A 15,587-nucleotide genomic window follows, 5' to 3' on the forward strand; every position below is an offset into this window, starting at 1 on the left:
TCGACAAGTGAGAAATCGAGATTGAATGTTGATACTCTAGCTGCAGCACTTGCCGTAAAATTCAATATGAAGGATATTTCTTGTTCAGATATTTCCAATATATTGTTAGAAGATGATACATTGACAAAAAATATAAATTCAACGGAAAAGTACTGATTTAAATAATAATTAACAGGCATGTAAGCATAATTCCAATATAAAATGTTGCAAATGTTTTTATTATGCATATATCATATTTTAGTGTATTATTGTTGCAATGAATAAAATATTTCTTTTATTTACGATATATTTTTTCCAATTTATTTGTCCTCCTTTTCATTGTAAAAAAGTTGGTCACCTTTATGGTAGCGCCTGCAGTGTGCATGCTCACAAAGCGAATTGGTAGCTAAGCGAACAGGTAGCAGACTTCAGAGCATTTCACCCCTGGTCTAGATTCTCAGTTATTCTTTGTTTCACTTCTACTGTTTCTTTAATTATTAGAGGGCTTTGTCCTTCCTAAAGAGGCAGAGGAGAGGATGTCTGATTTTCTAATGAAAACAATTAAATAGCTATGCTGGCTTCCTCTACTGCCTAGTTCTCCTGGTGTGCTCCTACAGTGTGAGCTACTTCTGGCAAGGCTTTTATTTTTTTTTGCCCTGGGTAGACCTTTGCAATTCTTTCAATTTTGCTTCAGCAAATACATTATTATTATTATTATTATTATTATTATTATTATTATTATTATTATTATTATTATTATTATTATTATTATTATTATTATTTATTATAAATCAGTGTTGATCTGCTAACCTCTTATTCTCTTATTTCTGAATCTGGATGTTGTTCTTTTCAGAATCGATGCATTCATTTCAAATATCCTCTCCTTGTTGGACTTAATTTGTAACACAGATAATTTCTTCGTTTTCTATCTCTGAATATTTGTGATGGGTAAAGACTCCCCCCTCCCCTAGTAGATTTGCAACTCCTGGCCCTGGGTTGCTTAGCCAATAATCCTGAGCCTTGTGGCCCATTTTTCATCAGGAACTCCAATACTTAGCATAATCCTTGTTCACTCAAATGACAACCAAGCTGGTATGGGTTCCTGTAATTTATGTCTCATCGTATTTTTTATAGGAGAGACACTCTTTGTCTGACTCCTCTAATGAGACCTGTCCAGTATGGTTGAACCTCTGGCCTAAGTCCCACCTTATTCAAAGCACACAAGCTCCACAAACATGTTAAGGTAATGTCTCACTAGGGAATGATATTTTTAGTATTAATGTGTATCAATTTATTTGTGTCATCTTTTCACTATCATTTATGCCTTCTAACATTGATAATTGACACACAAAATTTGTACTTTTTAAAAATGTAAACAATAATCTTTGCACATTGAATTACTTAGGTTTAGGTTTAAGAAACGGCTTTCTAGGAATAACCAGATTAATATCAGTGTGATTTCTTTAATGTATAGGGCATCAAGAATAGCAGCTTTAACTGCTTTAGGGACTTGTAATGTCACACCTTTTACATGAATCTTATTGTTCTAGCACCTAAGAGTGAATCAAATTATATATTCAATTGAATATGCACTGTGTAATCAATTCTCTGCTTTGTATTCTAAAGCTAGTGAACCATTGAATCAGATAAGTAACACAGCATGTGGACAGAGGAAATTCTCTACCTGTATTGTGGGGGAGATGAAAAGTGGGATTTGGTGAGAATCAATTTTGGAAAATCAGCATCTGGAAAGAAGTTGAAATAGTGTACAGGGGTGCTGATCTGAGCTGCTGTGCTGTGGATTATAGATGAACAATCTGTTGCTCTACAGCTGTGCTTGTTCCCTGAAACCCATTTTTGTGGTCCTTGGTGTCCTGTAGCATCTCTGATGCTCTCTAATCTTGGTTGTTTGCTTACAGATGCTTCATGACCCAACTAAGTAACATCATGGTTCAATCCCGAACTACGTATATTCTCCTAGGTATCCTGACTAACAGCTATTGGAAACTGATAGCATTTTGAAGTGGGAATCACACTAAAACTATAATGAAAGCTTTAAAGTAGATATAATAGTAAAGAAAGAATAAATAACTCTCCACATCTGTATCATGGCCCTCTCCACCTTGTGTTAGGGCTCACAACACCCAGAAAACTTGCTCTTCCATACTAAATAGTTGTCAGTAGAACACTAAAAGTACTTTCTGTAATTAATGTAGAACCAGTTTGGTGTAGTGGTTAAAGTGATGACTTAGAAACCAGGTGACGGTGATTTCTAGTCCTTCCCTAGGAACAAAAGCCAACTAGGTGACTTTGGGTTAGTCACTGTCTCTCAATCCAATTCACCTCATAGGGTTATTGTTGAGCAAATAGGAGGAGGAAGGAGTATTATATATAATCGCTATCTTGAATTACTTGTAAAATAATAGAGGCATGATAAACATATAATAAACATGTTCTTTGAGTCTGGATGTTGCATAATAAGAGTTCCACAAATATTTGGGCTTGCTAAGCAAAGATAGTTGCTTCCAACATTGAGACACATGATTGGAGATGATCTGTAAATTTGCCATCCAAAAGGAGTTAATATTTTTCAAATGTTCTCCCTATCAAAGTCCAATCCCTAGGTCATCTAGTCCAACCTCCCGCTCAAGCAGGAGACTCTACACCATTTCTGACGAATGTCAATCCAATCTCTTTTTGAAAGTCTCAAGTGATAAAGCTCCCACCACTTCTGAAGGCAAGCTGTTCCATTGGTCGATTATTCTCATTGTCAGAAATTTCTTCCTTGTTTCTAGGTTGAATCTCTCCTTGGTCAGTTTCCATCCATTATTCCTTGTCTGGCCTTTGGGTGCCTTGGAAAATAGATTGACCCCCTCCTCTCTATGGCAGCCCTTCAAACATTGGAACACTGCTGTCATGTTTCCCCTGCTCCTTCTCTTCACTAGACTAGCCATGCCTAGTTCCTGTAACTGTTCTTCATATGTTTTAGTCTCCAGTCCCCTAATCATTCTAGTGCTCTTCTCTGCTCTTTTACTAGAATCTCCACATCTTTTTTAAAGTGTGGTGACCAAAAGTGGATGCAGTACTCTAGGTGTGGTCTTACTAAGGCTTTATAGAGTGGTAATAGTACCTCACTTGATCTTGATTGCATCCCTCTGTTAATGCAATTTAGGATTGCGTTGGCTTTTTTGGTTGCCACTGCACACTGCTGCCTCATATTTACTTGGTTGATCACTAAGACGCCAAGATTCCTCTCACAGTCACTGCTATTAAGCCTGGTTTCACCCAGTTTATATATGTACTTTTGATTTTTCTTACCTAAGTGTTTTGTTAGATAGGGCCCAGTGTTCAAGTTGAACCTATATTTTAGGGTATTAGATATTCCTTCTAGATGTACAAATTGTGATCGAAAACTTTTAGAGTTCCATCTCCAGACTGAAGCTGTATGGGGTGTCTAAATTTAACTTGGTATTTAAATTACCGTGCTTCAGTTCTAGATTCAAGGCTCATCTAATTGCGATGACAAAATTTCCTGTGTTATTACTTGTGTCAACAGAAATTGCTTTGGAGTTAGAGATATTCCCAGCAGAATGTCCCCTGTAGTCCATGAAACGTATCTCAAAACATAAAGGAGAGTTTAAAAAAAGGAAAAAAGAAAAAAGAAAATCGAAACAGCCATTTCAAAGCACTTTTAAAAATGAACTAATTAGCAGTCCACCTCTTCATGGAATAACTTGAACAACATTCTTTGTAGAACAAAATTCAATTTTGCATCTGGGATTAGTTCTTTAAAGATAAGCCTACTTTATTTTTATGGCAATTATAATTAGCTTTTAATAAGAGTTTTTGAGACTCTAAGAAACTAAGGACTGCTTAGTTTTTGCTAAAAATTGAGTTTTAATGTGAGATCCTATTGTTGAAACACCTCTTAAATACAAATTTAAATATAAATTTAGATACATCTATAGATTTATTTCCCCCTACCATTTAATATATGTGAGTAAGTAGTCCTCGACTTACAAAAGGACTGGAGCCTGCTCAGCAAGGTTATAAATTGTAATGGTCATAAACCAGGTTACCACATGAGCAGCCTGATTTTATGACTTTTTGTCAGTTGTAAAGCAACTTCTGGAGTCATTAAGCAACTGCTTAAACTGTCATAGCCATTAAGCAACTGCTGCAATCCTCAGATAAACCCATTGTTTGCTATGGGACATTTTTGCCAAAAAGCAGAAGTAACTGATTTTCAACAAAAACATCATACATTGTGGTCATCTGATTGCAGAATGCTGCAAATAGCCATAAATGCAGGCTACCTGAAATACATGATCACAGGATTAGCCCATCTCTCAGTTTAATGAAAAGAAGGACTAGGGGAGACATGATAGCAGTGTTCCAATATCTCAGGGGTTGCCACAAAAAAGAGGGAGTCAAACTATTTTTCAAGGCACCTGAGGGTAGAACAAGAAGCAATGGTTGGAAACTAATCAAGGAAAGAAGCAACTTAGAACTGAGGAGAAACTTCCTGACAGAACAATTAATCAGTGGAACAACTTGCTTCCAGAAGTTGTGAATGCCCCAACACTGGAAGTCTTTAAGAAGATGTTGGATAGCCATTTGTCTGAAACGGTATAGGGTTTCCTGCCTAGGCAAGGGGGTTGGACTAGAAGATCTCCAAGGTCCCTTCCAACTCTGCTATTGTATTGTATTGTATGTAACTTTGGAACAGAGAAATAAGTACTTTGAGGGAGGTCCCTCATAACTTCAAACAAGTCTCTTAAGTGACTGGTCATAAGCCAAGGACTACCTGTCAAATTTTTGACAATTCATTTGAAGTCTGACTAATATTAAAATAATGACTAACAGTTCTGATCTCTTTTAGATTTAACAATAAATATTTGATTTCCATTCTGCAGCTTATTTTTTAAGATGGTTTCTGTTAGAAAAACAGCCTTCTCTTAAAAACATTATTTAAAAAATCCTGCTTTAGTTTTATTTTAAAAATGTTCGAACACATTATGTTTTAAAGCCTTAAGAAAGTACAAAATACCAAACTAAAGCATGAGCTAAATGCTGTCTGGAAACAAGATTTAATCTGTTTCTATAGTATCCCTGTAGAACAATGTTTCTCAGCCTTGGCCACTTTCAGATGTGAGGGCTTTTAACTATCAGGATTCTGAATTCCAAATATCTGAAAGTGCCCAAGCTTGAGAAATACTGCTCTAAATGTATTGGAGATGAGAAATTATAGTTGAACACAAATAAAGAGCACCAGGTTGGGAGGGTTGATGCAGAGGTGGTATTCAGCAGGTTCTGACCAGTTCTGGAGATCCAGTAGCGGAAATTTAGAGTAGTTCGGAGAACCAGTAAATACCACCTCTGACTGGCTCTGCCCTCATCTATTCTCTGCCTCCCGAGTCCCAGCTGATCGGGAGGAAATGGGGATTTTACAGTATCCTTCCCCTGCCACGCCCTCCAAGCTACACCATGCCCACAAAGCCACGCCCACAGAACCGGTAGTAAAAAAATGTGAATCCCACCATAGGGTTGATGTTGGCAAACTGTATCTAAATTTGAAGCTCGTAGAAAAGGGACAACAGTAAAAGCAATGCATTCATGTACTGCTTTCCCTGGAAATTCTAGTTCTTGGTTTCAAACAGTAGGCTTTTGCCTGTGCTTTAAGTAGTGGACAATGGCTGCAGAGATTCTGTGTTCTCCCCTTTCCTCACATCACAAAACCTGGCTTCTTAATTTCTGTCACTGCACTTTCATATGACATTACTTAACTGGATTAGTTTTCAGGCTGTCACGCTTCATAACTTAAAACTTGCTGAGCTGATTTGTAATGTAATATTGTCTTTTTTCCTCCTACAGGTTCACAAATAATAGAGAAAAATGAAGCTTCTGTTTTTAATGATCTCCATCTGCCTATTTTCTGAAAGCATGACTTGTTTATTAAGCAACACCAGTTACGGCCACCAAAGAACATTTGAGGATATAGCGAGAGAAATAGCCAATTATTCAGACGTTGCTGAGAAGATTATCAAACTTGCAGTTTATGGCAAGGCCCAGAACAGATCTTACGAAAGGCTTGCGCTATTTGTGGACACTTTTGGACCACGATTGAGTGGTTCTAGAAATCTAGAACTGGCTATCCAGTACATGGAGAACGCTTTGAGGAAAGATGGCTTAGGAAATGTCCACCTGGAGCCAGTAAAAATACCCCACTGGGAAAGGGGTGAAGAGAGTGCAATGATAGTTGAACCATACAATCATACCATTGCCATGTTGGGGCTTGGTGGGAGCATTGCAACTCCTCCTGAAGGTAATGACTGCCTGATTTTTAACTGTTGCTACCCTTACTATTGCTTTTTATTTGGAATATGACCTTTTTTATTTAATGGTTCTCAACCTCAGTAGCTTTCTGCTTGCTAGGGAATTGTAAGAGGTGAAGCCCACCTGTTCTGTATGGTTTAAGGCAGGGGTCCCCAAGCCCCAGTATCGGACTGTGGCCCATTCGCAACCTGGCCACGGAAGTGAGCTTTGCACATATGCACAGCTCCATTTGTGCGAGCAGCAGGCGTGTGTGGCCGATGCCTGCACAAATGGAGCTGCACACAGTAGCTTGCATGGAACCATCACCTCTCCCCCTTCCTGCTGGTCCACAAAACTGGAAAGGTTGGGGAACACTGATTTAAGAACCCTTAAAATTATAAAATGTCACCGTTTGGGGCCCAGCTCTGGAGGATCATAAAAAAGACTTCAGGGAGATGGAGCTGTTGTTTGGACTGCATCTTGTGCATCCCTGAAGTATGAAAAACCCAAGATGGTTGCTTCCTGCGGCAAAAAGCAAGATTTTCCCTTCCCGTGTATATCTGGCTGCCTAGGCTGGTTGTTGAAACTTTCTTCCATGCGGAAGTTGAGACTGCATTTTCCACTGCTGAAGCACATGGATAGTGGTGGCACTATTCACAGTTATTCCCCAGCCCACCTCCATTTCCCCTGCATAATAGGAGGGATGGTTCTGCTAAGTAATATTCTATTAAATTTTCCCAGTTTGCTCTTCCCAGTAAGAAGTTACAGAAAAGACCCTAGTCATATTTTTATAATGTGCAAGATAGAGGAATGCCTAAGTTAAGCCTTCTAAGAGACAGCTAAACCAATAGCTTAAAGCCTAAGAAAGATTGATACCTCCTGCATTTTTATTACAAACCTTTTTAAAGTCTGTATGTATGTCTTCTGATCACACTTGAACATTGTTCTTCATTATTCGCTAGTGATGGTTAACATCTCTTTTCTACTTGGAACCCAATCCTCCAAACATCCCGATCAAATCCAGAATTGATCCAGTATAAAACATTATTGAAATAGAATTGGGAAAGTGAATATGTAAAGCATTGCATGATTCAGTGGGCAAGGAACTTTGGATATAATATAAAGCTTGAAAAAAGCTTGAAACTAATCAAGGAGAGAAGCAACTTAGAACTGAGGAGAAACTTCCTGACAGTTAGAACAATTAATCAGTGGAACAGATTGCCTCCAGAAGTTGTGAATGCCCTGACACTGGAAGTCTTTAAGAAGGTGTTGGATAGCCATTTGTCTGAAACGGTATAGGGTTTCCTGCCTAGGCAGGGGGTTGGACTAGAAGACCTCCAAGGTCCCTTCCAACTCTGCTATTGTATTGTATTGTAACAATGGCAGGATATGTGGACAAAAGATTTAAAATTTACATCAAATTACAATTTAAATGAAAATTTCTATAAGATGGTGTATCATTGGTATTTAATACCAGAAAAGTTACCAAGAATGTATAAAGGTATTTCAAATGAATGCTGGAAATGTAAATAAGGGGCCTTTTATCATTTATGGTGGACATGTGATAAAGCAAAGAAATATTGGAGTAGGATTCACATTCTAATACAAAAAATTCTGAAAGTAAATATAAAGATAAAACCAGAAATTTTTCTTTTTTTCATTTACTGGGAAAAGACTTGGGGGGGGGGGGATTGTAACTTTGATGTTATATATATTTTGTGCATAAAGCAAGACTACTTTATGCACAAAAATAGAAGGACATTTCAATTCCCACAATGGATGAATGACTGCAAAAGTTGATGGACTTAGCAGGGATTCATTTTATAAATGAATAAAAATTGAAAAAGCAAAATTGATCTAGCTTTATGTTGAACCTGATCCTGAGGCTCCCCAGCAACACCCTGAGTATGTCCCAATCAGGGAAGCAACCGTGGAAAGTCCAACAGCAACAATTCCCAAGTGTTGCTATGGTCCATCCTCAGTAGATGCATGGAGATGCTTTCAGTCCTACATCCTTTAAAATCACATGAATCATTGGCTGAGTCACATCACTGTTATTTAATTTCTTTCTCTATTGTTGCATGTGTATTTAGAACACATGTTTTCTTCATTAGAAACTAGGCATACGGTTGGAAAACCAAATTTGGAATAATTTTTAGAGTAGCTCTGTTGCCCTTCAAAAATATTGGAAATGTGACTCACAGGAAGCTGTTTCATGTAGCTCAATATTGTTTGCAGTGACCTGTAGTAGCTTCTCAAAGTTTTGGACAGGAATTCTCGCCATCTGGGGTTGCTAGGGGCGGTCAGCTGCAGAGCAGAGGCTCTATTATTTTTGTTACTTCTGCTATGTTGACGGGGAATTCTGTGCTCTGCAATCCCCACAGCTCTGGAAGACGCCGGTTGAAGAAGTTAGTTACATAAGCTGTGAAAGGGAACCAGGATATTGAGACCTTATTGGCAGGAAGCATCTTTCATTATTACAAGGAGCTGTCAAGAATTGCTACTATTCTTTCTTCCTTGATGAGCAATCATGAACCCCTGTTATTATGTTTTATCACTTGGCACGGATATAAATGGAGAGCTAGGATGAATTACCTGGTGTCAATTCTACTCATTAGTTTTGAAAGCTGATATGTCACATAGATTGCAGTGCCAGCCTGCAGAGACCTTGATTTTTCTAGTGGAAAATGAAAATTTCCAGATCTCTGGCTTCCTCGCCACTGGCCTAATTCCAGCTTTGCATGCTCCTGTCACTAAGGTGTTTTTGAAGCATGCAGCCGAAATTCTTACTCATTAAAAGTGGCTGAAGCCTATCAGTTTACTTCACTTACATGCCAACAATAGCAGCAGTAGATTTTGACCTGAGTACGCAAATAGGGCACATCTTGCACTCAAAAAAAAAAAAAAAAAAGAGTAGATTGAGAGCCAGGAAAGTGAGCCCATTAGATTTTTCACACCTTTCTTACCTGTTTCTGGATGCAAAAGTCAAGACCTCATTTCCTATAACTTGATTAATTTTTGTTCTCCTGGATCAGGGGCAAGCAGTTCATGGGCTGTTTTGCAAGTCCTGGAACAGTCCTCATTTTTTTCCAAGCATCTGGGCAAAATAGAATTCTGGGAGTTGAAGTCCACAAGTCTTAAAGTTGCCAAGTTTGGACACCCCTGCCTTAGACACATATACTGCTTTACAGTCCTCTCTAAGCAGTTTACCGAGTCCGCATATTGCCCCCAACATTTTGGATCCTCATTTTACCTACTTCAGAAGGATGGAAGGCTGAGTCAACCTTGAGCCTAGTGGGATTTAAACTGCCAAATTGCAGGAAGCTGGCAGTCAGCAGAAGTAGCCTGCAGTACTGCACTCTCACCACTCGGCCACCATGGCTCATGACTCTTTTACATACAGCATGTAAAAAGTGCCTGTATATTCATTGTTATTTTTACATTAAGTTATTTTTACATTTGAACAGTAGAAATATTTCTTCAAATAATTAAATTAAGTATAATCATGTGATATGTATTGTTTCATCCTAGTGTTCATCTTTTTTGCATACCTGTAGTGATGCACACTAGTGTTGTATACCACACACGCACATGGGAAGATAGGGATTATCTGGCCTCTATCAGAAATCTGAATACCTTCTCTACTGTTTCTTTAGCTTGAGAATAAGGAGATGTATTTTGTTATAGACAGTGGTAGTGTTACCTTTGATTAATTGATCAAGTCATTTTTGGCACCTAGGGACCGCATAGATAGGACTTCTCCATTACAATCCATCCCTAACCTGTTCTTTCAAGTCCCCCAACAGTACATTCATTGCCACTGTAACTGAGCCCACCTGTCTTTCTGCTAGTTATCCTCTTCTTCTCTTTCTTTTCACCTTTCCCAGCATTAGAACCTTTTCCAGAGAGCTGGGTCTTTGCACATTGTCCAAAGTAGATTAATATGTTCCTAGAGTGAATTGATTTGTTCAATGATCCAATCAGTTTATTTTCTTGGTTGTCCACACTATTCTCAAAAACCTTCTACACCAAACTTCAAAAGTAATAATAAAAATATAATATGTAAAGGTCAAAAGCATCAATTCTTCTACTTTAAAGTCCAATGTTTGCTTCCATAGAGTGTTGTAGGGAATACTACATGCTGCATAGCTAATTTTAAAAAAGGTGTCTAAAAGGATTAGAAGTCTCCAAGACAGAATATGAGCCACCACACCACATGGGGTGGTGGTTGAGGCTGAGGCTAGAAAATGACAGACTGCTGGGGAACTTTGAACCAGTCACTCTCTCTCTGCCCTAAGAAGAAATCAATGGTAAACCACTGATAGGTGAATTTCTGGCAACTGCTTGGAAAAAGTCCTTGCAGTTTTCTTAGCAATGTTTTGAAGTGGTTTGTCATTTCCTCCTCCTCATATTCTGACTTGGAGGCTTCTAATCCATTTTAAAGTCACCAAAGACATTTCCATAGTTATTTGGCTGTTTTACCCTGAAATGTTGCTAACATCTCCTTATTGGAGATGGTTGATGGGATAAGAAGGTCTCACCCCATGCCATCTCTCCACTTTGATCTTTACATCTTCTTATGTAAGTCTTTTTTTAATTGTAATTGTTTTTATTCTATTTTTGTTTGCCCAGAGTTGCTCTATTGGTAAGATGGGCAGCATATAAAGTTAATAAATAAATAAATAAAATAAAACTGGGCCTGTATTTCTAACAGCTGATTTTTCATTTCCAGGTATTACAGCAGAAGTGTTGGTAGTAAGCTCTTTTGACGACCTACACAAGAAAGCTCATGAAGCCCATGGAAAGATTATTGTTTACAACCAGCGTTACACCAATTATGGTAAAACAGTGCTCTACCGACTTCGTGGAGCAGTGGAAGCTGCTAAATTGGGCGCAAAAGCTTCTCTTATCAGGACTATTGCTCCCTTTTCTATCAATAGGTAGGAGCCTATTGTTTAAAGAGAATCACCCTTCCCCTCTTCTTTCAGGTGTGTTCCTATAGTACAGGAAGCTCTTTTGTTGAAACCATCTTCTGTTTGTTTTTCATGTCTAAGTGATAATAGACAGCCTGACATCTCAAGCTGTTTTCTAACAGGAGAATCACAATTATTGGAGCCATTTATGCTTTTGTTAGCAGGAATAATAGCCTTGCCTTTTTAAAAAAAAAAGTAAAAAAAAGTGTTGCATTTCATACAATCATGAAGGGCTTCTACATATTGATTGTAAATTATCGTTATTAAAAAGGAAAACAGTACATTTCAAATTTAGATAGAAAGGAACAGTCGCCCTACCTACGCTTTTCATATTCAGTCACGTATTGTCCCAAGACATTTTGTCACTTGAAGTAGAAAGTAGAAAAAGTGCCCACTTTGCCATTCAATGAAAGCAAATTATTTTAGCACATAGGAAACAAAATCTCTCAAACATTGCCTTGGCACTGAAAATGCAATGAACCCAATTGAAAAGTCCGGTCTATCTCAATCTGCTTCTTAACATTTTCCCAACCTGGTACTTTAAATGTGTGATTCTACAACTTTCAGAATGCTCATCTACATTGGTGCTTCCAGATAGAATTCCCTTTAAAATATATGTGAAAAGGGAGGTTAAGGAAGATTAGTTTACAATGTGGCTTACAAAATATACATTAGGCCAATCCTAGAATATTATTCAATTATTTGCAAGAATTCTGTTTTCTCTGTATTGATGATACTTTCGACGTACGGTACAATATTTTCAAGCCAAGTTTGAAGACATTCAGTTCTGCTTTATGAAAAAAGTTGCTTCAGGTGTAGTAGTCAAGTGATCCCATAAAGAATTGCAATATGAACAAGAGCTACCTTTTATCTCCCCAAAACAAAGAAAAAATGTTAGAAGTTGCTGTCCAGTGGTGACTAAGACATACAAATAATACAAACATATTAAATACAAAAAAAGAAAGAAAAAGGAAAAAAACAAATATTACAGTACACACACACACACACACACACACACACACACACACCGAGACCTTTTTTTAACCCTTATATTTATTCGTCTATAGCAGGGGTGTCCAAACTTGGGAACTTTAAGACTTGTGGACTTCAACTCCCAGAATTCCCCAGCCAGCTGGCTGGGGAATTCTGGGAGTTGAAGTCCACAAGTCTTAAAGTTCCCAAGTTTGGACACCCCTGGTCTATAGCAACTAAACGATATACAATATATTCCAATTGTGCCCTTATCCCCTCCAAAACAAGATACATTCTTGAATAGGTTTATTCCCTTTGCCTTCCACCAACACTGATTTTATAAAATCTCCCCATATTTCATTATAATTATTTGCTTTAATCATCCCTTTTTTAAATTTAATTTCTGTTGTTAATTTATCATTTGTTGCCCTACTCCAAATTTTATTATACTTCTATTATATTTCTTTGAAATTAGAAATATAATAAGTCGTATAATTAATTTAATCCCCAATATTTAGCCATCACTAATCTAGCTGCCACTATTAAATTTACAATCAATTCCTTTTTTGTTTCATTTATATCCCGTTTTTCCACCAATCACAGTAATGCAATCCTAGGTGACATATTTACACTCAACTGTGCAGGGTTTTTTTTTAAAATCATTGTTGAAAAAAAGTTTATTCAACTATTTATTATAGAAAATATTGAAAAAGAAGACAAACACAAATAATTAAAGTGTTGATATATTAACAGGTATATTAACAGGTATATTAACAGGTATATTAACAGATATATTAACTAAGAAGAAGAAGACAAATATAATAACACACTAGGAAGTGAACTTTAAAGCAATGCTTTGCAATTTCAACCTGTGTGATTTTCAACTTGCAGATTTCCATGGCCACCATACTGGTTTAAAGTATCTTGGCTTTAGTTAAAGTATCTTGTTTACTTAAAATTTTTAGCCCTAAACATCCATGCAAAGATTGCCTAAATTGCATGCTTAATATTTATGAAATAATTTTATTGCCAGTCTTGGGTTATATTTTTTAAAGTTGATTTCTTCACCCACTGGTGATGTCTGAAGTTCATTGCTCTGCCTTTTGCTGTCACACAATGCTCCCTAAAAGGGCCTGCTATAATGCAGATTTTTTTTTTAAAATATATCAAATAGACACATTCCTTTCAATAGCATTTTCCCCAAACTGCATTATTGCATAGGCAAATGTAATAGTTAAAACCAGGTTTTTTAAAAAAAGGTCTAATTCATACAATATGTCACGCTGTAATATGCTATATGTGTCCTGCAGTATGTTAGATAAACTTCCCCATCTGTGATTTATTCAGACGTTTCAGAACGTGTGACTATAGTTTAATTAAATGAAGAGATGGAATAGTGAACTGCTTTAGATCAATGGGTCTGCATTCTTGAACGGAAAGTATTATTTGTCACTTTCAAGGATATTGCAGTATTGGAGTCCGTGAAAGAAAAAAGTTTTAAGCTTTAAAAACCTGAGCTGTTTTTCATTGTTCTTTCAGCAATACTCTGCCTGCCTGTCTCTTTCTCTCTCTTTCTCATCCATGCACCACACCTGGGACTAATATCACTGCTGCCACTCTGCAGTGACACAACCTACCCTTTGTGCTTTCAAGTGACAAGAGACAATGTGCAAGTCTGCAGAGATTTTTCTGCCTCTCCGTCTTCCCCTTCACCACCTGTGGTGTCTTTTCTTCTCTGTCCTGCTGACAAATGGCATTGAATCAGCCCAGCTGGACACAGCACCTTTTGTCAACCAGCATCAGGAGGTATTTTCAGCTTCCATTGCATTCCTTTTGGAACGTTTTTTATTTTAGACCGATTGATTGGAAGGGCTGATTCCATCTGACGGCTTCCTTAATATGTAGGCTATCCAGAGGCCTGCTGGCTCAGGGGAAGGAAAAGTTAGCAACTGATTTCTAAATAATGGAGTACCAGTAGAGGCTGAACCTTGGATGTTTCCAGGGGGAAAGCCCCATCTTCTTTTAAATCTTTGTCCTTTTCTTAGCCAAATTGTAAGACTATCCCTTCTGAGCGCTAAGAGGACATTTTTGGGAGGCATAAATATTAGCAGAACTCTTTTAAGCCAAGAACACATTTGGGATTCTGTGAGATTGTGAAGAATGCAGCCAGTTCAGACTCTTTATCAGCCCCCTTCAAGGTAGACCAGATGAGGAAACCGGTGTCATGGTTGCTCATCTCACAGAAATATAAACATGCTTGTTTATAATTTTCAGGAGTCTATGCATTTTCATACAGGCACAGTGCATTTTAATGGACAAACCTCTTTACGGAATTTGTGGATGGGTAGGCAGGAGAGTAGCATTCACTGTCCCTGCCTACTCTACAAAACATCTTTAGTTCAGTATAACTGGATCTTCTTTAGGAACTGACATTTTCTGCCCACTTTATTTTTTTTTATAGCTAAATCTCAGTCATCCTGATTTAAAAATAATTCTGCAGTTGATATTGAAAAGGGTTCTGCTTAGTCCTTCCAGGAAGTGCCATATATTATAGGAAATGAAAAGACACTCTTTGTTGAGCAATGCACACTTCTCTCCTAGGGACAAATTTTGGCCCTGGCTTGTCAACATTACATGGGGTCCTAGTGATGCTGGGCCAAGAGCAGTAAAACCTTGGCAGAAATAAACCTTAACAAACATTAAAATATTTAGTGTTTAGGTAATGTGTTGTATTAATGTGCTTGGCCTGTTCTGAAGCCAGAAGGTAATTATTGAAATAAACTTGAAAATATTAAGATTAAACAGGAAGAAAAATTCAAAGTGAGCTACCACTTTATAGGCAGGTCCTATGGACATTACTCAGTGTGAGTATATATAAAACTGCAGCGTCAAGTGTGTTTTAATAATAATAACTAAAGAAAAAATGAATTCATTGAGTGGCCTTCCCCAAATGAGTTTGATTTCAGTCCCCATATTCTTCAGATTTTTTTTTGGGGGGGGGGGGGCTAGGCTGTCTAGGAATTAAAAATCCTGAAGTCAACACACGTTGGCACATCTCCAGACTGAGTAGGTTATCAAAGAGAATACTAATATTAGACATTTAATTGAAAACATAAAGATGTTTGTGCTAGCTAAGTGATGAAATGTTCATGAATCCCACTTCCATAACATTGGGAGGACTAATAGGGAGGGCTGCACATACTTCAAAAATGATTTGATGGAACTTCAGATCTTGAGTCAGCCTCAAAGAAGATACACTACCATAAGGATTTAGTAAGGGGATGCTGCTTTAATAATTAATTAGAAGAACATGTGAGGTCCAAAGCACTTTTCCTAAATATTTGCAAA

General features: G+C 37.5%; 1 protein-coding gene across 3 annotated transcripts in view; it reads left to right on the forward strand.

Annotated features, from left to right (window-relative positions):
• Positions 1 to 15,587, forward strand: part of CPQ (carboxypeptidase Q) — a 638,038-nt gene that overhangs the window by 493,947 nt on the left and 128,504 nt on the right. For all 3 annotated transcript variants that reach the window (XM_081952159.1, XM_081952161.1, XM_081952160.1), the window contains exons 2-3: positions 5,854 to 6,304; positions 11,027 to 11,234. In XM_081952159.1, the coding sequence (XP_081808285.1) occupies positions 5,875 to 6,304; positions 11,027 to 11,234 (638 nt within the window). In that variant the 5' untranslated portion in view covers positions 5,854 to 5,874. The remainder of the gene's footprint in view (positions 1 to 5,853; positions 6,305 to 11,026; positions 11,235 to 15,587) is intronic.

The sequence above is a fragment of the Natrix helvetica genome (assembly GCF_964273705.1).
Source record: "Natrix helvetica genome assembly, chromosome: 4".
Taxonomy (NCBI): Eukaryota; Metazoa; Chordata; class Lepidosauria; order Squamata; family Natricidae; genus Natrix; species Natrix helvetica.